The following is a 20,640-nucleotide window of genomic DNA, read 5'->3' as shown; positions in this document are numbered from 1 at the left end:
GGGGAAGGTGCCGTCTTGGGCTAAGAGGGGCAGCGTTACAGGGTGGTCTTATGGATGTGGCATGCAGGCTTTGGAGGGGGCTGCGGGGACCAGCAGGGGGGTGAGACACGGGCACCCACCCACGGAGGGCATGGCCTTGGACGCACAGTGGTGACAGCAGCCTCCAAAGTGTCCCCCGAACCCCGGGCATGAGGGGCAGAAGCTTCTGGGGCCCCTGGGGCAGCTGCAGCCTTCCTGCCTGTCCCCTGGTAAGGGAAAACCACCTCCAACGGGAAAAGCTGGAGCCAGACTGTTTCCCTTCGGGGATGTCCCCAACCTGCCTGTGAGGTCACCAGGCCCAGGGCACCTCCTGGGACGCCTGAGTGGCGATGCATGACCCTCAGTCCTGGGGCTTAGGATCGCTGGGGGTCCCTGCAGATCCATCCTGGAGTCACTTCTCAGTCACTGCAAGCGGGACCACACCCCACTTTCCAACGCCCCAACTTTCCACACCCAAGCAGCTCATTGTCCCTGTCAATCCATGCCCGCTGACAACAATTATTCTTTTACAAACACCAACATCTTCTAATGCTTGCATGTTAAAAGTGCGAGTGGAGCCCTGGTCACCTTCACTTAAAGGTCCGGGTGGGGACTTTTTTTTGTAGAAAAACAATTGCTTGTAACAAGTACTGGAACCTCACTGTGACCACGAGTCCTCACTCCTCGTTTTGTTCCGAGTCTGAGAAGTGCAGCCCTCACACGCTGTCAGTTCCAAGTGACCAGGGCTGTCACAGGCCCCGACTGATCCCGGGAATATCAGGTGACTCTGGGAAGGGAGGAGGAGGGGCACTGGCCCACAGCCCGGGGGGGGGGCGGACACTGCATCCTGAGGGTCAGGCCAGGCGTCCATCCCATCTCCCTGGGGCGAGTGCACCCCGGGTCACCTGGCAGCGTCCTTTCCAGCCCTCCTGGAGACAGTCAGCGGCTGATTCATTCCGGGGACCAGCGTGGAAGGCACTGGGTCCGGTCAGGGCCCAGGGTTGCACCCCTCAGCACAGGCCCACCCTGTCTCCGGGCCCCCTTGGGACTGTTGATCTCTGAGGAGCCTGGTGCTGGGGGCAGAGGTCTTCAGCAGGATCCTGAGACCCTCAGGGTTGAGCAAGGTGGGGCTGCTGACGGTGGTGGAGGTGGGGGGAGCCACCCCGTGCTTTGGGGATCACAGCTGCAGTGGGAAGGGGGATCACGGCCGCCAGGTGATGCCTCTCCATGCAGCTAACTGCTGCTCAGGACTCTGGGGACCATGTCGCCAGGCCCGCACCTGCTGGACATGGGCACCTCCAGCCCTCCTGGACTGTGTCTTTCTCATTGCAGGCCCCAGGCAGAGCCCCGGCAGCCTCTGCTGCTGGCGTAACGCAGCCCTGGCACAGCCTTTCTTCTGGCAAACTCCATCTGTGCCTCTTCTGAAGGGGCTCAGCTTTTCACCAGAACAGCCAAGGGCCAGTGTTCCTCCCAGGGAGCGTGGCAGAGGCCAGCGATGCCCTCCAGGGCTCCTCGGTGTGGACAACTGCCGATGCTGGTGGACACGCACCGGCGTGGGTCCTGTGGCCTCCGGGCGGGAGGCAGGTCGGGGACGTCCAGGGCAGAAGGGGTCCTGAGCCTGGGCCTCCCACTAACACCCTCGGGAGACTCCAGCAGCACAGACGCTGTCCTGGAAGAGGGGATGCCCAGTCCTCCTTTTCAACCAAACGCCTTTCCTTCAGTCTCAGGGTCCCGCATCTCATGGGAAGGCACGCGTCCCCAGTGGGTCTGGGTGCTGGGAAGAGCCTGGTGCCGAATCCTGCCTGCTCTGAGTGGAGAGGAGCCCGTCACCAGGCCCTTCTTGTGGGTGACTGCCGGTGACGATGGTGAGCCCACTCACTTGGGGACATTTGCCTTTGGTGTGGATGACACTTCTGGGCAGTGAGCTCGGGCAAACATGGCCTTGGAAAGGAAGCGAAGAAGAGAGAGGAACATGAAACGCCCCTTTCCCTTCTGCAGGCAGATGTTGGTTTTCTCAGGACTCAACTTGGTGGAAACAAAAGGTTTAGAGCTTTGGAGACAGCCGCCTGCACAGGGCACCTCGTCTGGCTCTGGTGGGAACAGGCTGGCCGTGTTTTTAGCAAGCTGTGTGCCAGCGTGATCTGGAACGGGCTGACCTGACCTTGGAAGTGTGTCTTCTGCAGTCGGCCATCAGCTTGCCTGGGTCCGCAGGTGACCCGTGGTGGCTGCGCACTCCATGAGCCCACCATCCTGGGGAAGCCGCTTCTCATGGGTGAAAAACAGGGCTCAGAGGGGTTCCGAACCATGGTGGGGAGCCCAGCTTTCCTGCCTGGGAAGCCCAGTGCCCCTTACAGCCAGAGGCACCTGCCAGCTGCGTGACCCTGTGTGGACATTTTCCCCAAATTGGGACAGGAATCCAAATCTGTGTTGCTCCCGGGACTGTGGGGGTCACACCTCCCCCTGGGGACAGAGAGCCGCCTGAGCTGCAAGAGCGGTTGGTGCAGAGAGAAGCTGGCAGTGCCTGCACCCGCTCTGGACACCCCGTGGGGGCTGGGCGCCAGGGAGGACAGGGCTCCAGCATGTGTGTCTCTGCTCCCGTGCATGCTGGGAAAATCCCACTGCAGTGCGGGAAAGCGCACACCAGGATGCCAGCCCATGCCAAGGGGAGGCTGCAGATAATGCCGTGCGCGCCACCGGGGCTTCCCTGCATCTCCGGAGCAACAGTGGTTCGAGGCAAAGGACTTCTGCCTTTTGAAAAGTTTTTGAAAATCTGAAAGATAGTCATCAGCCAAATCTCCCTCGGGCCCCCCAGAACCTGCCGCTTCCCACGGCAAACTCACCAGTGAGCTCTGGCTCCGGCCTTGCGGCCCAGACACCTGGGGGACAAACCGAAAGGGTCAGGGCAGCAGCGGCGGGGGTGTCCCTAAAGCCCCTGGGGCTCCTGAGCTCTCGGCAGCCCCTGAAACGCCCAGCTCGGAAGACTCCCAGAAGCCCCAGCTCTAGGCAGGGAAAGCACTGACAGCTGATGGGCTCCCAGGCCACATGCTTTTGAGGAAGATCCTCTGAAAGGGGAAGTGCCTGGGAAGCACTTCAGATGCTGTGACCTGGCTCTGGGGCCCTTCCACAGCCTAGCCAGCCCCATGGAAGATGTTTCCGGGACAGCCAGGGCAGCCCGCAGGGGCTGCCTCTACTCCGTGGCCACCACGCCTGCATTCCAGTGACCGCCACCCTTGAGGGGGTCTGGACGAGCCCCCCACCCGGCCATCACCACGGCCAGTGTCCCGGGCTTCCTGCTCCACGGCGTTCTGCTGCTGTGTCTTACGTGGCTGAAATACAGACCTCCGGGCTCTGTCTCGGAGCTGGCCGGAGTCACGGACCCACAGCATGGGGGTGCTCCAGGCAGCCTCAGAGGCTCCCCTGGGCATGGACACCACCCTGGCCCTGACATGCAGAAGCCACCCTTCCCACCCGACCTGCGGGGCCGGCTTCGAAGCGCCTGTCTGGCTTGGCTGTGTCGGGAATGTCAGAGACGCAGGGTGTGAACTCCACTTCGTGGGAGAGTTTGGGCTGCTCAGGCTCATGCATGTTAGTGCTGCCACAGCAAAGTTTCAAGCGAAATCGTATCAGTGACGGACGTGAAAGCAGGCAAACGTTCGCACCAACAGAACAAACGGTAACGTCCACAACACGGGTCCGTCTACCTGCATAGCTACAGCGGGGCCTTCTGCACTTGCACACCCACACTGCCAGGCCTACCACCGGGGCAAGCAGGCACAGGACAGCCAGGACACTCCACGCCGCCAGGTTCTTCTCCTTGGGGGCACTGTCTGGGTTTGTTGTGATTTTGTCTCTGTCTCCGACGTCATTTCCTACAAGAAAGACGAAAATAATCTGACTTAAAGAATCTTGGAGCCAAGAGCAGTGGCTCACGCCTGTACACTTTGGGAGGCCGAGGTGAGTGGATCACGAGGTCAGGAGTTCGAGACCAGCCTGGCCAACATGGTGAAACTCCATCTCTACTAAAAATTCAAAAATTAGCCAGGCGTGGTGACGCATGCCTGTCTGTAGCCCCAGCTACTCGGGAGGCTGAGGCAGGAGAATCACTTAAACCTGGGAGGCGGAGGTTGCAGTGAGCTGAGATTGTGCCACTGCACTCCAGCCTGGGCAACAGAGCAAGACTCCTGTCTCAAAAAAAAAAAAAAAAAAAAAACCATGGAAAAAAAGGGTCTTTCTTTTTTCATCCTTGAGTAGAAAGTACTGGCCGGGCACGGTGGCTCAAGCCTGTAATCCCAGCACTTTGGGAGGCCGAGGAGGGTGGATCACAAGGTCGAGAGATCGAGACCAACCTGGTCAACATGTTGAAACCCCGTCTCTACTAAAAATACAAAAAATTAGCTGGGCATGGTGGCGCGTGCCTATAATCCCAGCTACTCAGGAGGCTGAGGCAGGAGAATTGCCTGAACCCAGGAGGCGGAGGTTGCGGTGAGCCGAGATCGCGCCATTGCACTCCAGCCTGGGTAACAAGAGTGAAACTCCATCTCAAAAAAAAAAAAAAAAAAAAAAAAGAAAGTACTGCAGGGAAGTATTTCCCTGACATGATTTTGAGGTTTTAAAATAACGGGCTGATGAGAGGAGGGTTTTCTCCTGCAGAGCGGCTTCATTTCCTGCAGGGGTCTTGTTCCTCCCAGTCCTACCTGGGAGAGGTAATAACCCCGACCACAGCCAGAGGACCACAGGGCTGGGTGTGGCAGGAAGCACACGTTCTGCCCGGATTTTCTTTTCTTTTCTTTTTTTTTTTTTTTTTTGACACAGAGTTTTGCTCTTGTTGCCCAGGCTGGAGTGCAATGGCACGATCTCGGCTCAACGCAACCTCTGCCTCCCAGGTTCAAGCAATTCTCCTGCCTCCGCCTCCTGAGTAGCTGGGATTACAGGCACCTGCCATCACACCCAGCTAATTTTGTATTTTTAGTAGAGACGGGGTTTCTTCATGTTGGTCAGGCTGGTCTCGAACTCCTGACCTCAGGTGATCTGCCTGCCTCGGCCTCCCAAAGTACTGGGATTACAGGCGTGAGCCACCTCACCCGGCTGGATTTTTAAAAATCAAGGTGAAAGTCACCGAACATAAAATTAACCATTTTAGTTTATTTACTTAGTGTTTGAGACAGGGTCTTGCTCTGTTGCCCAGGCTGGAGTGCAGTGGTACAAACCCGACTCACTGCAGCCTCCACCTTCTGGGCTCAATTAATCCTTTCACCTTGGCCTCCCAAGTAGCTGGGACTACAGGCGGGCACCACCAGGCCTGGCTAACTTTTTTTTTTTGGTAGAGATGAGATCTCACTATGTTGCCCTGGTTGGTCTCAGGGCTCAAGTGATCCTCTTGCCTCAGCCTCCTAAGTAGCTACAGGTGTGCACCATATGCCCAGCCACTTTATGCTTTTCTTTTTTTTGAGATGGAGTCTTGCTCCCTCGCCCAGGCTGGAGTACAGTGCTGGGATCTCGGCTCACTGCAGCCTCTGCTTCCCAGGTTCTAGTGATTCTCCGGCCTCAGCCTCCCGGGTAGCTGGGATTACAGGCACGCCCCACCGTGCCCGGCTAATTTTTGTATTTTTAGTAGAGACACGTTTTCACCATGTTGTGCAGGCTGGTCTCAAACTCCTGACCTCAGGTGATCCACCTGCCTCAGCCTCCCAAAGTGCTGGGATTACAGGCATGAGCCACCACGCCCAGCCCAAAATGAACCATTTTAAAGTGAACAATTCAGCGTGCCAGTGCAATCATAACCACCACCTAATTCCAGCACCCGTTTTATTACCCCCGAAAGGCAACCTCGTGGCCACGTGCAGCCTCTTCCCTGTCCTCCACTGTCCTGGGGCCGTCCATCAGGGAGCATGGTTGTGTCCAGTTCAGATGGACTGCGAGCCTCTGTGTCAGCAGCGAGAAGGGCCAGATCCAAATGAGGGGGTCCCGGAACAGCCGGGACCTCTAATTTTTCTCTTTTTTTTTTTTTTTTTTTTTTGAGACGGAGTTTCGCTCTTGTTGCCCAGGCTGGAGTGCAATGGCGCGATCTCGGCTCACCGCAACCTCCGCCTCCTGGGTTCAGGCAATTCTCCTGCCTCAGCCTCCTGAGTAGCTGGGATTACAGGCATGCACCACCATGCCCAGCTAATTTTTAGTATTTTTAGTAGAGACGGGGTTTCACCATGTTGACCAGGATGGTCTCGATCTCTCGACCTCGTGATCCACCCGCCTCGGCCTCCCAAAGTGCTGGGATTACAGGCTTGAGCCACCGCGCCCGGCTAATTTTTCTCTTAAATTTTGTTCTCATTTAGTGCTTTATAGCACTCCCTTCAAATTTTACGTTTAAAATGCTCATTTGGGTATGGTGGCTCATGCCTGTAATCCCAGCACTTTGGGAGGCTGAGGCAGGAACATCACTTGTGTCCAGGAGTTTGAGACCAGCCTGGGCAACATAGTGAGACCCCATCTCTACAGAGATTCAAAACATAGCCAGGTGAGGAACCACGTGCCTGTGGTCCCAGATACTCGGGAGGTGGAGGCAGGAGAATTGCTGTCCTCCCACCCCTGGAAGCCTCTAGTTTGTTTTCTGTCTCTGCGGCTTGCCCTATTCTGGAGCCTTTGTGTAAACGGAGTCCCACAGGCTTGTCCTCCGGTGTCTGGCTCTGTCACTGGCATAATACCTTGAGGTTCTCCACGCTGCAGCGTGCAGCAGGCTGATTCTCCCTGCACACACGGCTCACGTTTGGTGCATCCATCCAACCACGAGGAACGTTCGGGTGATTTCCACCTTCTGGCTGCCATGAACATTCATGGACAGGCGTTTGTTTGAATCCTCTTGGCTATATCCCTAGGAGAGAATGCTGGGTCCTACAGTACTTCCATGCTTAGCTTTTCTTTTCTTTCTTTTTTTTTTTTTTTGAGGATTTTTACTCTGGAGTGCTGTGGTGTGATCTTGGCTCACCGCAACCTCCACCTCCCGGGTTCAAGCAATTCTCCTGCCTCAGCCTCCCGAGTAGCTGGGATTACAGGCAGGTGTCACCACACCCGGCTAATTTTGTATTTTTAGTAGAGATGGGTTTTCTCCATGTTGGCCAGGCTGTTCTTGAACTCCTCACCTCAAGTGATCCGCCCGCCTCAGCCTCCCAAAGTGCTGGGATTACAGGCGTGAGCCACCGCGGCCGGCCCACGCTTAGCTCTTTGAGGAGCTGCTGTGTCACACCCTTCTGCCTTTCCACCGCAAGGCACAGAGACACCAATGCCTCTGGGCTCTGTGTCCAATGCCTTTGCCCCTCAGAGAGCCCCTCACTGGCAAACTAGTAGCGGCAACCCCCTGGAGCTTGTTCTGAGCGCCTGGTGTGTCTCCACACACACCTGAGAGATCACCTGGGCAATGCTCAACCCTGAAACTCCAAAGCTTTTACACTGTCCCAAGGCCCGGTGCCTGCCCAGAGCTCCCGGTCCAATAGGGCTGGGCACGGGGGCTTTCACAGGCTGCCCAGATGACCCCACTGTGTGACTGCGCTTGAGACGGTGACCTGGGAGAACCTTCTGCTACCCCTCGGGCTGCTCTGGGGGGTGTACGCGGGCTGGAAGGCACTTAACAGAGGCTGCTTTGGAGGCAGCCCCTCATTCTGCTGCACGCAGCTCACAGACTCTGAACGTGAGTCACAGGGCCTAAGCCCCGATTTCAATAAAGAGAATGTCGGGCTCTGCAGGGGATCCTGGTGGTCAGCATGGACTTCCAGGGTGTGCACCTGGGCAGGCTTCCAGGGTTGAGCTCAGAAAGGCCAGCAGCTGGTGTGATGCCTGCGGTCGCTGTCTGGAATTCTCAAAGCTTCCGAAACAAGGAGCCCTGCATTCTTCTTTTTTTGAGATGAAGTCTTGCTCTGTCGCCCAGGCTGGAGTGCAATGCTGCGATCTCAGCTCACTGCAACTGCCGCCTCCTGGGTTTAAGCAGTTCTCTGCCTCAGCCTCCTAAGTTGCTGGGATGACAGGCACCCACTACCATGTCCGGCTAATTTTTGTATTTTTAGTAGGGACAGGGTTTCAACATGTTGATGAGGCTGGTCTTGAACTTCTGACCTCGTGATACACCTGCTTTGGCCTCCTGAAGTGCTGGGATTACAGGCGTGAGTCACCGCGCCTGGCTGAGCCCTGCATTCTTGCTTTGCACGGGGCCGCATGGTGAGTCTTGCCGGCAGCCCCTTTCCTGCAGCCAGCAGGCCCCAGGCCCCCTCCTTGGTCATTTCCTGCCTCCTCCTTCTGCCTCTCATCCTGACACAGGAGACGGGGACACAAATGGGACGGGCCTGTGGCCTTGACGAAGACGTCCCCTTCCACAGGGAGGAGCTGAGCCAGCAGCCATGCCCAGTGGGATTCCCGGGTCTGGGGGCTTCAGTCTTCTCAAGAGGCAGGGAGCTTGGGCCGGGGCTGCGCAGGGGTGGGCTTCCGTCCTGGGCTGCTGCTGCCTAGTCCTGTGGATTCTGAAGTGTTGCCAGCCTCAGAGTTCAAGCCTCAGCTGTAAAGCAGGTTCAGTGAAACTGACTGCAGGAGAAGGAAACTGAGCCACGTGCACTGGCCCGGCGCCGCTCCTGTTCCCACACACCGCGGTGGTCCTCACCACGTGACGTGCGCCTCCCTCCTCCTCTCCCTTTCACCACCTTTCGGTGTCCTGCTGTGTCCGTTGAAGGCACTGCGTCTCCTGCTTCAGAGGGTCTCCCAAGCCAGCCCTGGCCCCACCGTCTTGGGCGCGCGCCAGCACGCAGACCCTGCGAGCTTACCTGTCTGGCTGTCCACGGTCAGGTTCTGCTGCAGAAGCGCGTTCTCTATGCAGCAGCCGATGTTCACGCTGGGCGTCGCCGCGATCCTCAGCACACTGACCACGTCGTACAAGCCCCGCGTGTTCAGCACGATGGTGTCATTCTGCAGAGCCTGGTCCAGCAGGCTGCCGTCCGTCTTGTTGATCCAGTACACTCTGGGCCGGGGGTAGCCGTTCACGGACATACACGTGAAGATGAGCTCATCCTGGGAGGGGCTGCGGGGCGCGCTCACGACTGGTACGCTGAAGTTTGCTGCGTGGGAGGGAGACAGGTGGTGAGAGATGCCAGGCCCTGCGGGTCAAGAAACAGGGTACACGGTGCCAAGGCCGGGTCACTGGGGAGGCAGCCCACTGTGGCCCGGCATGGCCAGGACCGAAGCTGTGGTCCGAGCAGCCAGCTTGGCCCTGTCCCCTAAGGCAGTCCCAGTGGCCAGAGACTGCTGAGCCTGGTGGGCAGTGACTGGCACCCACAGACCCCATTCCACGGCCAGCGGCTATTCTGGGACCCCCTTATCTGGATCTGGTTCACCTCGATGCTGACAGGGGCTCGCAGTCCATCTGAAATGGACACGGCTGTTCTCCCTGATGAAGTGCCCAGAGCTCCTTGGCTGCCTCTAATTTTTCTCTTAAATCTGGTTTTCATTTAGTGCACTCCTCTCACATTTCACTGTTTAAACTCTAGTTTGGGCGCGGTGGCTTATGTCTGTAATCCCAGCACTTTGGGAAGGTGAGGCAGGAGGATCACTTGTGGCCAGGAGTTTGAGACCAGCCTGGGCAACATAGTGAGACCCCATTTCCACAAATAATCGAAAATTAGCCAGGCGAGGTGTCAGGTGCCTGTAGTCCCAGATCCTCAGGAGGCTGGGGCGGGAGAACCACTCGAGCTCGGGAGGTCCAGGCTGCAGCGTGATCCTACTGCTGCGCTCCAGCCTGGCCAACAATGAGACCCTGTCACAAAAAACAAACCAACTCAAAAAAGGCAAAGACAGCAAGGCTAGGAGCTCTTCTGGGAAACCAAGCAGCCACAAGTCATGCATTAAGGATTTTTCAGCTGTTTAGTTTCCCTTGAAGTTAGACAGAGGCCTGATAACACGGCTGAGAATGTTCTTCACTGGAAGAAACAGTGAATGAGGCAGGGAGGGGGTTTCAATTTCGTGCATGCTCTTCCCTGGTGGGACGCTCGGGTGGACCCAGCTCTCTCTGCCTTGACGGTCCTACCTGCCACATGCAGCGTGACCACAACTTCCAAGACTGTCTGGAATCCCCGGGATTTACTCAGCACCACGCAGCGAAACTTCTGGTCGTCGTCGGGGGTGACATTGAGCAAGCGCAGGGAGAAGTCGCCCTGCAGCATCCCCGCCGGCGACATCGCCGCCCGGTTCCTGTAGCGGCTGGCTACGGAGGAGGAGCTGTTCTGCGGGACGTGGTAAGCCACCACTGTGTCACTGATTTGCCAGTACACGTAAATGTCATTTAAATCGAAATGGCTTCCTTCGGGGGAAGCGCAGCTGAGCTCCACGTCGCTGCCTACCATCGCTCTGACTTCTTTCTCCTGAGTATCTGCAACGACCCAAAAGGTGCAAAATCTGTTTTCTGAGGCCGATGCCCAGGCCATGAAGCTACTGTCTGGGGCAGGCTTTGCGTTTCGAGCCTCAAATGCCAACTGTGGCTCAGAATTCATTAACAAGGCACATGCAGGAATGCAGTGAAACTTGAAAAGCGTGGGTATTTCACGGTGAAGTCCAATGTCAATCTTTGGCTTTGATGACACACTCCCGTTAAGCAAGGGGCTGGGCTCAGCATTGTTTCTGTTACTCAGCACTGTTCTTACTACTTTTTGGGAGTCTATAATTAATGCAGATTAAAACATTCTTTAAAAATCAGGCATTTAAGGGAAAACAATGTCTCAAGAATTACATTATAATGCTGCTCCCTTCCATCAGGAAAGTTCTCATAAATGTAACAGACACAGGGTGGCTTTACCGTTTGCACAACCACGTAAACGCCTATGGGAAAATCTGCGTGTGTTGCCTGCCTCCAAAGCACTCTAGGCTGGAAGGCTTGGCAAGGCTTTGGGTCTGTGCTGTGGTGCCTTGCCCCTATTCCTGGCTCTTCTAGAGTCTGGTGGCCCTTAGGGCTCAGCAGGGCTGCTGCCCAGGACAGGGAGTCCAGAGGACCCATGAAGCCCTGGCTCAGAGGAACTGCATTCTGCCTGCAACAAACACAAAATCAAACAAGAACTCCAGAGTTTGCAGAAGTGTTTCCCTTTAAGGAAATGCTTCCATCCTGTGCAGCAACCTAGGTTAGGTAGCAACTTTCTCCAAAGGGCCACTTGAGAAGCAAAAAGGAGCCTGGAGAGGCTGCTCCTGGCACCCTGCGGCCGGCAGTCCACATAGCCAGACAGCCCATCTCAGAGCTGGGTGCTCACACTGGTGGCAAAGCACCCCATGAACTTACCGGCTTGAAGGCTGGTGAAGAGCAGGAAGAGCAGTCCAGGACTGGAAAAAAACAACCAGAAATGCAGGTGAGGTGGGGCCGCAGGTGAGTTACCTGCATCTTCCAAATAGGAGCAGGCTGGTTCCCCGGGCAAGAGGCAGTTCCGTCCATCACAGAAATGTGAAGACAGGAGCCTGCCTGGCTCTGTTCTCCATGGGAATTCGGGGTCGGGAGCCAAGACCACCCCCCCTGCCCAGCACCGCAAGTCTGAGGGGCCGGTAGCCTCCTGCCACTCTCTAGCTTTGGTGGTGACAAATCCCCAGAAACACAGTGATGCCAATGTGAGGACGAAGGAGAGCGAGGGACACCCCTGAGGCTGGTCCAGCCTTCCTGGGGACAAATTCCAAGAAATTTTAGGAAATCAGAGATAAAAAAGCTTTCAGGGCACATATAACAGGAGCTTCACTTAAAATGCTGGGGAGACGGAGAACATCAGGCGTGCCCATGACAGGGTGGGTCAGGTGAGTGGCGGATAAGCCTTGTGGGTAACACAGATCATTTTGAAACAAAACCTGGGTTCCTCCTGTTTCAGATCCTGCTACAGCTGGTGCCTGCCTCAGGCAGCAAATCCCCCTGGTGACTCCAGTGCTCCTGCCATCTTGGGCCGGGGAGCCTTGGCACCCTGCATGCCTCAGGCTCTCCACCTCCTGCCGCCAGCCCCAGGATGGAGGCCCTTCGTGGCCTGCCCCAGTCCCCCAAACCAAAGTGGGAGCCCACGGAGCAGGGACACCTCCTCTGATGCTGCGACACCTCCAAGGTCTGGGAGACATTCATCCCTCTTCTGTCTGGCCTCTGCCTCGGAAACCCTGGGGGCTTCCTAAGTGAAAGGCTGGTCTCGTGGGAACCTCCCAGTGGCCTGTCCCTGCACCCTGGAGCCACAGAAACCCTGGCCCCACCCATGACGGCCATCGCCTGAGTCTGCATGGAGGTGTCCCAAGGGAACACACACGCACCAAAGTGAGCCCCAGGCCACCAGTGACTCTTGAAGCCTGCAGGCGGCCCTTCCTCTCTCTCCTATTCCCTCTGTTGGGGTTGCCATTCTGGCTGAAAGATGGTCGTGATGGCCTCCAGCAGGTCTCCTGCCTCCACCCGGGCCTCCTTGCCTCCAGCCTCAGCCCCTTCAGGCATCTCCCCAGGGCCACCTTCTAAACCACAGCTGTGAGAACCCCGCTGCACCCCCATTTCTCTCCCACAGTGCCCAGGTTCCTCACCAGCTCACAAGGCCCATCCTGTCTATGGAGCCCTCCTCTGGACATTGGGGGGCTTTCTGGGCCGGGGGAGCTGCTCCAAGCTCTTTCCAGCTTATCCCCTCCCTGGGTGCCACCCACCCAGTAGCCTCTGTGTCCTCTCCTTGGGCCCTCAGCACCCCTGCGTCTAACCTCCCTCCCCCCAACCCTGAGTTTGCCTCAAGACCCAACACAGACAGGGTCACCTGCTTCAAGGTGCGAGTCGTGGAGAGCTAGGACATGGAAGGGCTGTGACACTCGCAGATTTTTAAATGCTTTCTCTTTAGGGCAGGATCATAATTGCATGCATTTCTATTGAGGAGGGGTACTGAGCAGTGTGACCCAGGTGTGAGCCAGTTCTGGGCTATGCGGGAGGCACCCCTAGGGTCAGAGGCCTCACCGGTTCACCCAGGGAAGCACGGTCTGCGAACCCTAGGACCTGGGTGGCACAAAGCATATTTTCACAAAAAGCCAGGAGGAAGCTGTCACTCCCGGTTTAGGCAGCCCCACCTTCCCCAGCGCGGACCAGCTGCCAGGCTGCGGGGAATCCCACGTGTGTGGGGGAGGGCGTGTCGCCAGACCGTGAGCATCCGGCTGGTCTTGGAGAAAGCCCGGCCAGTCGGCTCCCTCCTTCACCCATCTTCTGGGAAATCAGTGGTGCCAGGTAGTGGAAGAGGCAGCGCCGGTACCCGGGCGTGCGGGGTGCGCCCCCTTCCCTCCCTCCTTCCAGCGTTCGCGGTCCCCTTTCCCTAGCAGGGACCCCGCCCCCGGTCCGCCCCCGCACGGCTGCGTGTCCTCCCGTGGGTCCCGGTGCCGGCCTCCGCAGCCCGCTGCCGTCCACGCCCCGCCGGCCGTCCCGGTGCCACCGTCGCCCGCTCTCCGGGTGCGCACTGCCCGCCCGGCGCCTCCAAGCGAGCTTCGCAGGCCCCACGTCCGAGCCGAGCTCGGGACGCGCGGGCCGAGCCACCCCGCCACTGACCGCGGCGCCGCTGCTCCTTCCCCGGCTCACCTGCTCAGCCGCATGGCGCTGGCGGAGACCTCGGGCCGCTGGAGACCTCGGGCCACGGAGAACTTGGGGCGCGGGAGGCCTCGGGGAACCGCAGCCTCGGGGCGCGGGAGATCGGATCCAACTGCGCTCCCGCTGCGCCCCAGCTCTGAGCGCTCAGCGCACGGCGGGCGGGAGGCAGTCGTGTCCCCGCCCCGGTCTGCCCTGGTTGCCCCGCCCCCGGCCCGTCCCTGCCCGGGACCCGACTCCCTCTCGTTACCGAGGCCGCGCCGGGCGCAGAGGCTCCAGAAAGTTCAGCTCTGCCCAGGCGAGTGTGCCCGTCGGCTGGAGGCGGGACAGAGGCAGGTCGGGCCGTCCGCCTGCACGCGGACCCGGAGGCCTTGGGTGCCCCGGGAAGCGCAGGGGTGGGAGGTGCCGGGAGGAAGGGGGCTGGGGGTGCTGCGGGGGCCGGCGCGGCGGGGGAGGGGACCGTGGGAGGCCAGGGCCTCTCCCCGCGCCGCGCAGAATGCCCCGGTCGTGCGGCCCTCCCTGAGGAGGGGTCCGGGGACCCAGGCCCCAAGGCCGCGCTAGGAGAGCGCCAAGCCCCGGCCCGCTCCGCTCGAAGGATCTCCAGGACTTGGGCGAGTGAACTCAGCTACTGCAGAGGCGTGGATGATTGAATGAATGCATGCATGAATGGAAGGAGGGAGGGCAGGTGGGCGGGCTCTACCCTCCGGGCCAGCCCCAGCCCACCCCCACCTGGCCTTGCTCCCTCAGCGGTGTAGAGGAACGCAGGGCGCTGGCGCAGCCTGTTTGCTTAACACTGGCACCGAGGAGCCGCCGCCGGGCAACAAGGCAGCCTGCGGCTCCGGCTCTGAGCTCGTCAGCCTTGGCAGTGGCGTCTGGCCCGGAGTCTGGGGCAGCGGGTCTGGGAAAGGCGGCGCCACGCAACCGAGGGTTGGACCCAGGGCCCCTGCTCCCTCCCCTACGGCCCCCAGCCCACCCTCTCCCTCCCTGATCCCCACAACCCAGGTGACTCAAAGAGGCCCTGATTTCGAGTGGGGCCCCTGGTTTAGGGGTCTCAGTTGGAGTAAGGTGGGGCCCAGAGGGGATGTGACCCCCTTTCTGCAGAAGCGCCCCCGGAGGGGCCTGGCTGGGGCTGCTGGGCAGGGCAGCCGGGCACCCTCCTCCCGGCGCCCCAGTCTCTGGTCTGCTGGGACCCCCACCGCCTCAGGCGCGCGGAGGAGGCCAGAGGCGCCGGGAGACGGGGGCCCCAGACGGCACCCCGCAGGCTGTCATCCCTTCAGCCAAGAGGTAGAGAACGCCGTGGACAAAAGCTTAAAAAATACGGAAACCTGTCCCCGTGGAAAGCAAGTTTTTTGCGGAGCAGAGGCCGGGCACAAAGCCAGAAGGCGGAAGAGAGAGGCGGCCGGGCGCGCCGGGGGCGGCGGGGGCGGGCGAGCAGGAAGCGCTGAAGCCCGGCGACTTCCCCCTCCCGGGCCAGGCTGAGAGATGGGGGTTGGGGGGTCTAAATGAGAGATGGTTGGTCGGGGGGCGCCTGCCCTCCGGCGGGAAGAGTTGAACAGGGCCGAGGCACCGGCGTCCGCACACCGGGGAGGTCCGGCGCGCAACCCTGTCAGAGCGGGACTGTCTGGGGCGCGTCCGGTCCCTGGAGCCAGAAAACCCCTGTCAGCGCCAGCGTGGACGTGCGCTTCCCGGGACACGCTCAGGGGCACCGGCTTGGACCCCCGAGGCTGGAGGGGTCGCGATGCTGGGGACCGAGGTTCCTCTCCCCGGGGCAGGTGGCCGCAGGGAGGGGACCGCGTCGCGCGGCAGGTGAGGGCGCAGGTGCGCCGGGCGGGCTGCAGGCCGCGCCACCTCCTCCGGAGGCCCTCCCTAATTGACGGGCCGGGCTCCGCGCGCCTCTGCGCCTGCGGCTGAAGTCCCGGCCAAGCCGCCACCATTGGCGGAGGGCTCCACCCCTGGGCTCACCCGAATCCCTTCCACACTGCGGGGAGGGGGACGGCCCCTGGATACCGCGAGAGGGTTGTGGGAGGATGGGGACTGGGTTCTGGGGGAGCACAGCCTCCCAAATTAAGGTCTCCCAAGAGCGGGGCCACTCATCTGCCCTAAGCCTCAGTGCCGCCCGGGAGCGGTGGGAGAGGGGCCGAGGGGGCAGCTCCAGGCTCTGCTTCCCGGGCGGACACCAGAGACTCCAGCAAGCCAAGTGCTGCAGGCAGGTCCTCCCGAGAGAGGGGACGAGGCGTGGAGGGCACAGCCAGGCAGGGGCCAGGAATGCTGCTGGGTCGGAAGGGGACACTGAGGCAGGCCGGGGCGGCCCAGGATCCTCAGCGACAACGGTCAGTGGCGGCTGGTTCCCACCCTCTTCTGCTCCGAGCTGTGTGACCTCAGCAGGTGAGCAGGTTCCTTCCTCCTGGGGCCTGCATCCCCCGCCGTGACATATACACGAATGTGGGTTGTCGTGAGTGAACACGCAGCACACTGGTACCTGGTTACCACACGCAGAGGGTTTCAGATGAAGAAACAGAAAACCCCTTGGGAAGTCTCCTGTAGTCAAAGGAAGGTTTTAGTTTCCCGCCAACCGTAACTGTTTCTCCGGCAGGCAGGATGCGCTTTTGTTCCAGGAGAGTGGAGAGAAGGCCCTCTGGCAGTGTCCGGGGCCCACTGCGAACCAAGCAGGAATTGTATTTGTGCACCCTGGGGTTCAAGACTCTGGGTGCAAGTCGTAGAAGCAGCTGCCCTATGCCCCTGGCCCCAGGGCGCCCTGCTCTGCCGTTCAGAGGGTGTGGGGGTCTTCTGACCTCTGCCTCGGTGTGCCTCCAGGCCCCGGTCCCTTTGGGTCTAGCGCAGCAACCTTCGTCTGACAGCACCGGCCTCGGCTGAAAGGAAGATCTTTGCTCTTAGGGGGTTCATCGTATGTTCTTTAACGAAAAGGATTCGTTCCGTCTGAGAAATGCGTCCTCGGGTGATTCTGTCCTTGTGTGAACATCATGGGGTGCATGCACACCGACAGAGCCCGGTGGCACAGCCCACTACGCCGGGGCCGCGTGTCACGCCTGCTGCTCCTGGACCACAAGCCTGTGCAGCAGGTGACTGCGCTGAATGGCGTAGGCACCTGCGACTCAGTGGTATGTGTGTATCTAAATCCGTGTAAACATAGAACGGATGCAGTAAAAACACCGAATTGTGACCTTATGGGAGCACCGTCGCATTGCGTGTTGGCACCGTTATGTGGTGCACAACTGTAGGTCTGTTTCCTGTCTGCTCTGGAACTAGTAACCACACGCTTGCTGGCTCAAAACAACACAAAGCCTCTCTGGGCCTTGGAGGGCAGCAGCCCGAAGTCTGCCTGGTGGAGGTGCTAGGGGAGCATCCCCCGCACCTCTCCTAGCGCCCAGTGGCCCTGGGCGTCCCTGCCTTGTGTCTGCAGCACTCCAGCCTCTCCCTCGATGGCCACGTGGCTACTCTGTGTGGTCAAGCCTCGCTTTGCCCCTCTCTTCAGAGGCCCTTTGGGATGACAGGTAGAACCCACCTGGGTGACCTAGGGAGGCTTCCCACCCCAATTTAATTTTAGTTTTACACATAGGACCAATTTAATTCAGCCAGCAAAGTTCTTCCTTTGCCATATAGCATTCACGGGATCCGGGAATGGGGACGTGGGCATCTTTTGGGGGATCGCTGTTCAGCTGAGCACGGGACCATGAGGCTGGTCCTATGTGTAAAACTAAAATACTTAGAGGGCCAGGTACAGCGGCTCACACCTGTAATCCAAACGCATAGGGAGGCCAAGGCGGGAGGATCACTTGAGCCCAGGATTTTGAGACCAGCCTGGGCAATAGAGCAAGACCCTATCTGTATAAATTTTAAAAAATGAGCCGGGCATGGTGGCACGTACCTGTAGTCCCAGCTACTCCAGAGGCTGAGGCTGGAGGACCATGGGAGCCCAGGAGTTGCAGGCTGCAGTGAACTGTGGTTGTGCCACTGCACTCCAGCCTGGGAGACGAGCTAGACCTTATCTCAAAAAATAAAACCTTGAAATAAAATACATGGAGCATCTCAAGGTGGTGTGGACAGTTCTGAGGGTTGGGGAGAGAACCAAAGAAGGAAAGTGCATTTTGAGGGGCAGGAAGCCCCTCAGCACCCTGTGTCCCTGCTTTAAAGCAGCCCAGCGGAAAGTGAGCATGAGTTGTGTTGGGCCTGGGACACCGGTGCCCTGCGTGGACACAGCCTGGACCCAACCTGCCCTGCCCAGAGCTCTCACCACGGGCCTGGCTCGTGATGGCCTCAGCCTCCTTTGAGTGACAGCTTGAGCACAGCCTCCCCAGAGGGCTCATTTGCCCTTGGATGGCCTCACCTGCCCTCCCCTGTTTTCTGTGGTGTCAGGGACCCCAGGTCGTTACAGAGCTCACTGCATCCATCCCTGGACGTGAGACCTGTGCTGCCAGAGTCCAGGACTGTCCACAGAGGACCCCGCCATGTCAGTTCAAGTGAAGATGTCGACTCTACTTCAAGACGCATATTTTTAATCTTCAGAAGGTCCAATTTTAACCTTTCTCCCACAAGCATTTTACGTACCACTAATAGTCCCATGCAGACCCCAGAGGTCCCCTGCAGGATTCATTTCATGTGATTTGAGCCCAGCCTGAGGCAGAGCTTTCTGGTGGGCTTATCCTCACTCAGACTCAAACTGCAGCGGGCCAGGAAGAGCCCTGCTTTCTGCAAGCAACATCACCCGGAGTACGACCCAGGTGACACCCTTTGTGCGCGGACCTGGCCTTGGTCTCTGCGGCGTGGTCCAGCAGGCCCCTCCTTTGCCCTCCAAGGCTGGGGTCCTGCACTTTCCAGGTTGTTTGGTTTTCTCTACGAAAGCAAACAGTGGCCGGGCGCAGTGGCTCATGCCTGTAATCCTGGCACTTTGGAAGGCTGACGCTGGTGGATCACTTGAGGTCACGAGTTCAAGACCAGCCTGGCCAACACGGCGAAACCCCATCTCTACTAAAAATACAAAGATTAGCTGGGCATGGTGGCGCACACCTGTAATCCCAGCTAGTCAGGAGGCTGAGGCAGGAGACTCGCTTGAACCCGGTAGGCAGAGGTTGCAGTGAGCCGAGATTACACCACTGCACTCCAGCCTGGGTGACAGAGCGAGACTCCATCTAAAAACAAAAAAAGAGAAAAAAAAAAACAAGAAAAAACAAGAAAGCAGACAGCGGTCTCGGTTTCGTGGGGAAGCCTCCGCCAATAAGTGCGTCCCATGGGACCCAGTCAGCATGAAGCAGGCGCTTCTCAGATGTCTCCCGCCCATTTCCCGCCTCCACCCATGCCCCGCAGGATGACAGATGCTGTGCCTATACTAGACGGGGACCAATACCTATATTTTAGCTTCCAACTAGAACACAGAAACGCTTTCTGAAGTGCAACGCACCCCACGACGTGCGGTCTGTGCACAGCGGCGCGAGCCTCGCCCTGTCCCCGAGCCAGGGTGGTGGGGGACAGACGCCGGGTCTCCAGAACCCTGCGGAGCGTGGGCCTGCAGCGACGTGAGGAAGCCAGAGACGAGCAAAGGAAGACAGCGTCAGGAGAGCTGGGCTCGTTCTAGGAAGTCTTTTACTTTTCACAGTATAGTGACTCATTTATGTAGAGGAAGTGAGTTCTGTTGAAAAATACTTGAAATATTCTCTTAGGGGGAGAAAGCAGTTCTTCAGCAGCTTGGTGGGCCGCTGGGCTGGGAGCTTGGAGCTCTGTCGGTTCTGAGTCAGCACGGACAATTCTTCCTCCGAAGGCAGGGCCCAGTGCCTGCTGCTGAGGGAAGGGGAGAGGGGAGGGGAGCTGTGAGCTGGCGCAGCGCCCCGGAGACCCGGCTGGGGACACAGCGCTGCCGGGATGAGGGGACCAGCCTGTCTCTCAGCTGTCCCAGGCGCCTAAGATTCCCGGAAGTCCCCGCCCCATTCTGGGAGTTTTTCCCCTGGAGGTGGAAAACCAGCAGGGGACCAGGTGGCTGCCCAGTTTCCTGTCTCCACCGGCGGGGGGCGGCGGGGGATCTGATCCCCTGGGAAGCAGACTGGGGGTGACAGGCAGGGTTCCCAAGGATCAGAGTTTTGTACTCTGAGAAATGAATCCAGCTCCGTGTGAGGTCTCACTCCGTGTGAACAGCAAGCTCAAGGGCCCTCACTAGAGGACGTCACCATCCCTGGGCAACGCCCCCGAAGAGGAAAGGGCAAGACTCTGGGCAAAGGTTGGCCAAATCCTCATTCCTGGGGAACTCCATTCCAAAGGCCGCCCCCTGGGTTCCCACGGCTGCCTGTGCTGGAGGCCCCAGCCCTGAGCGCAGGAGGGGAGGTGGGGAGAGGAAGGGGCCCCCTGCCAGCCTGCTGTGTGAGGGGCCCTTGGGAAGAGGGGCTTTGGAGACTTGGCACCAACACCCCCTCTCACGCTCCCAGCCACTCTACCGGAGCCCAGGAACCTTCCTCAGCTTATTTTGGGGTGAAGGCTGAGTGAAGTGTTGGATAGTGTCCCCTCTTCCCAGCACCGTCCCTTGGGCAGTGGGGACTGTCTTTGACCATCCTGGGGGTGATGGTGGCCACCTGTTGCAAAATGATTTCTCCTTTCAGTGAGGGGGTGTGTCTCACGTCTGTGGAGAAACCCGGAGCCTGGGAGGCAAACCTGTGGGAAGGAGCTGCCAGCCTCCTTCTGGGAACCATGTGACCCCAGGACAGGGCGCAGGTGCATGCAGCCCTCGGAAGAGCCCTGCAGGGCCTCGCTCAGAACAGGGTAGGGGGGTCTGGGAAGAGGCGGCTGCCAGCCCAGGGCCCAACCCTGCAGGGGCCGCAGGTGTGGCCACTGGAGCGGAGGAAGGCCCCTTTGGTGGAGCAGCCTTGCGACCCTGGGTCCGCCACGTAAGGACCCTGATGGGGCGCTGTCCTCTGGCTACTGTGTGGACACGTGTGGCTAAGGAGCCTTCGGGCCAGACAGCGGGTGAGGTGTGGCCTGTAGTGCAAACAGGTGTTGCTGGGTCTGCCCCCACCTTCACCCCTGCTCACCCAGCCCCACAGAGCCTG

At 59.2% G+C, this 20,640-nt stretch overlaps 2 protein-coding genes and 1 long non-coding RNA gene across 6 annotated transcripts in view; 1 reads left to right on the top strand and 2 right to left on the bottom strand.

The window, feature by feature from the left end:
- Positions 1-537: 537 nt before the first annotated feature.
- Positions 538-14,032, bottom strand: ICOSLG (inducible T cell costimulator ligand). 3 transcript variants are annotated; one of them, XM_074389508.1, is made up of 7 exons: positions 13,842-14,032; positions 11,312-11,352; positions 10,073-10,414; positions 8,817-9,107; positions 3,720-3,887; positions 2,859-2,894; positions 538-1,959 (listed from the first exon to the last, which is right to left on the bottom strand). In XM_074389508.1, the coding sequence occupies exons 3-7, from the start codon at positions 10,386-10,388 to the stop codon at positions 1,757-1,759; spliced, it is 1,014 nt and encodes a 337-aa protein (XP_074245609.1). In that variant the 5' UTR covers positions 10,389-10,414; positions 11,312-11,352; positions 13,842-14,032; the 3' UTR covers positions 538-1,756. The 3 variants fall into 3 exon arrangements, with proteins under 3 accessions (XP_074245609.1, XP_039336545.1, XP_010336522.2); XM_039480611.2 differs by lacking the exon at positions 13,842-14,032 and adding an exon at positions 13,586-13,796; XM_010338220.3 differs by lacking the exons at positions 2,859-2,894; positions 13,842-14,032 and adding an exon at positions 13,586-13,680.
- Positions 13,819-20,640, top strand: part of LOC120368466 (uncharacterized) — a 10,771-nt gene continuing 3,949 nt past the window's right edge. Inside the window, exon 1 of the long non-coding RNA XR_005582588.2 lies at positions 13,819-20,353. This is a non-coding gene — a long non-coding RNA (uncharacterized LOC120368466). The remainder of the gene's footprint in view (positions 20,354-20,640) is intronic.
- DNMT3L (DNA methyltransferase 3 like) overlaps positions 19,180-20,640 on the bottom strand; it is a 17,502-nt gene continuing 16,041 nt past the window's right edge. Inside the window, exon 11 of one of the 2 annotated variants that reach the window (XM_039480612.1) lies at positions 19,180-19,384. In XM_039480612.1, coding sequence (XP_039336546.1) covers positions 19,216-19,384 — 169 coding nt within the window. In that variant the 3' untranslated portion in view covers positions 19,180-19,215. The remainder of the gene's footprint in view (positions 19,385-20,640) is intronic. The other variant, XM_039480613.1, reaches the window with a different exon arrangement.

The sequence above is a fragment of the Saimiri boliviensis genome, chromosome 18 (genome assembly GCF_048565385.1).
Source record: "Saimiri boliviensis isolate mSaiBol1 chromosome 18, mSaiBol1.pri, whole genome shotgun sequence".
Classification (NCBI taxonomy): Eukaryota; Metazoa; Chordata; class Mammalia; order Primates; family Cebidae; genus Saimiri; species Saimiri boliviensis.
This window is presented reverse-complemented; position numbering and strand designations above follow the sequence as displayed.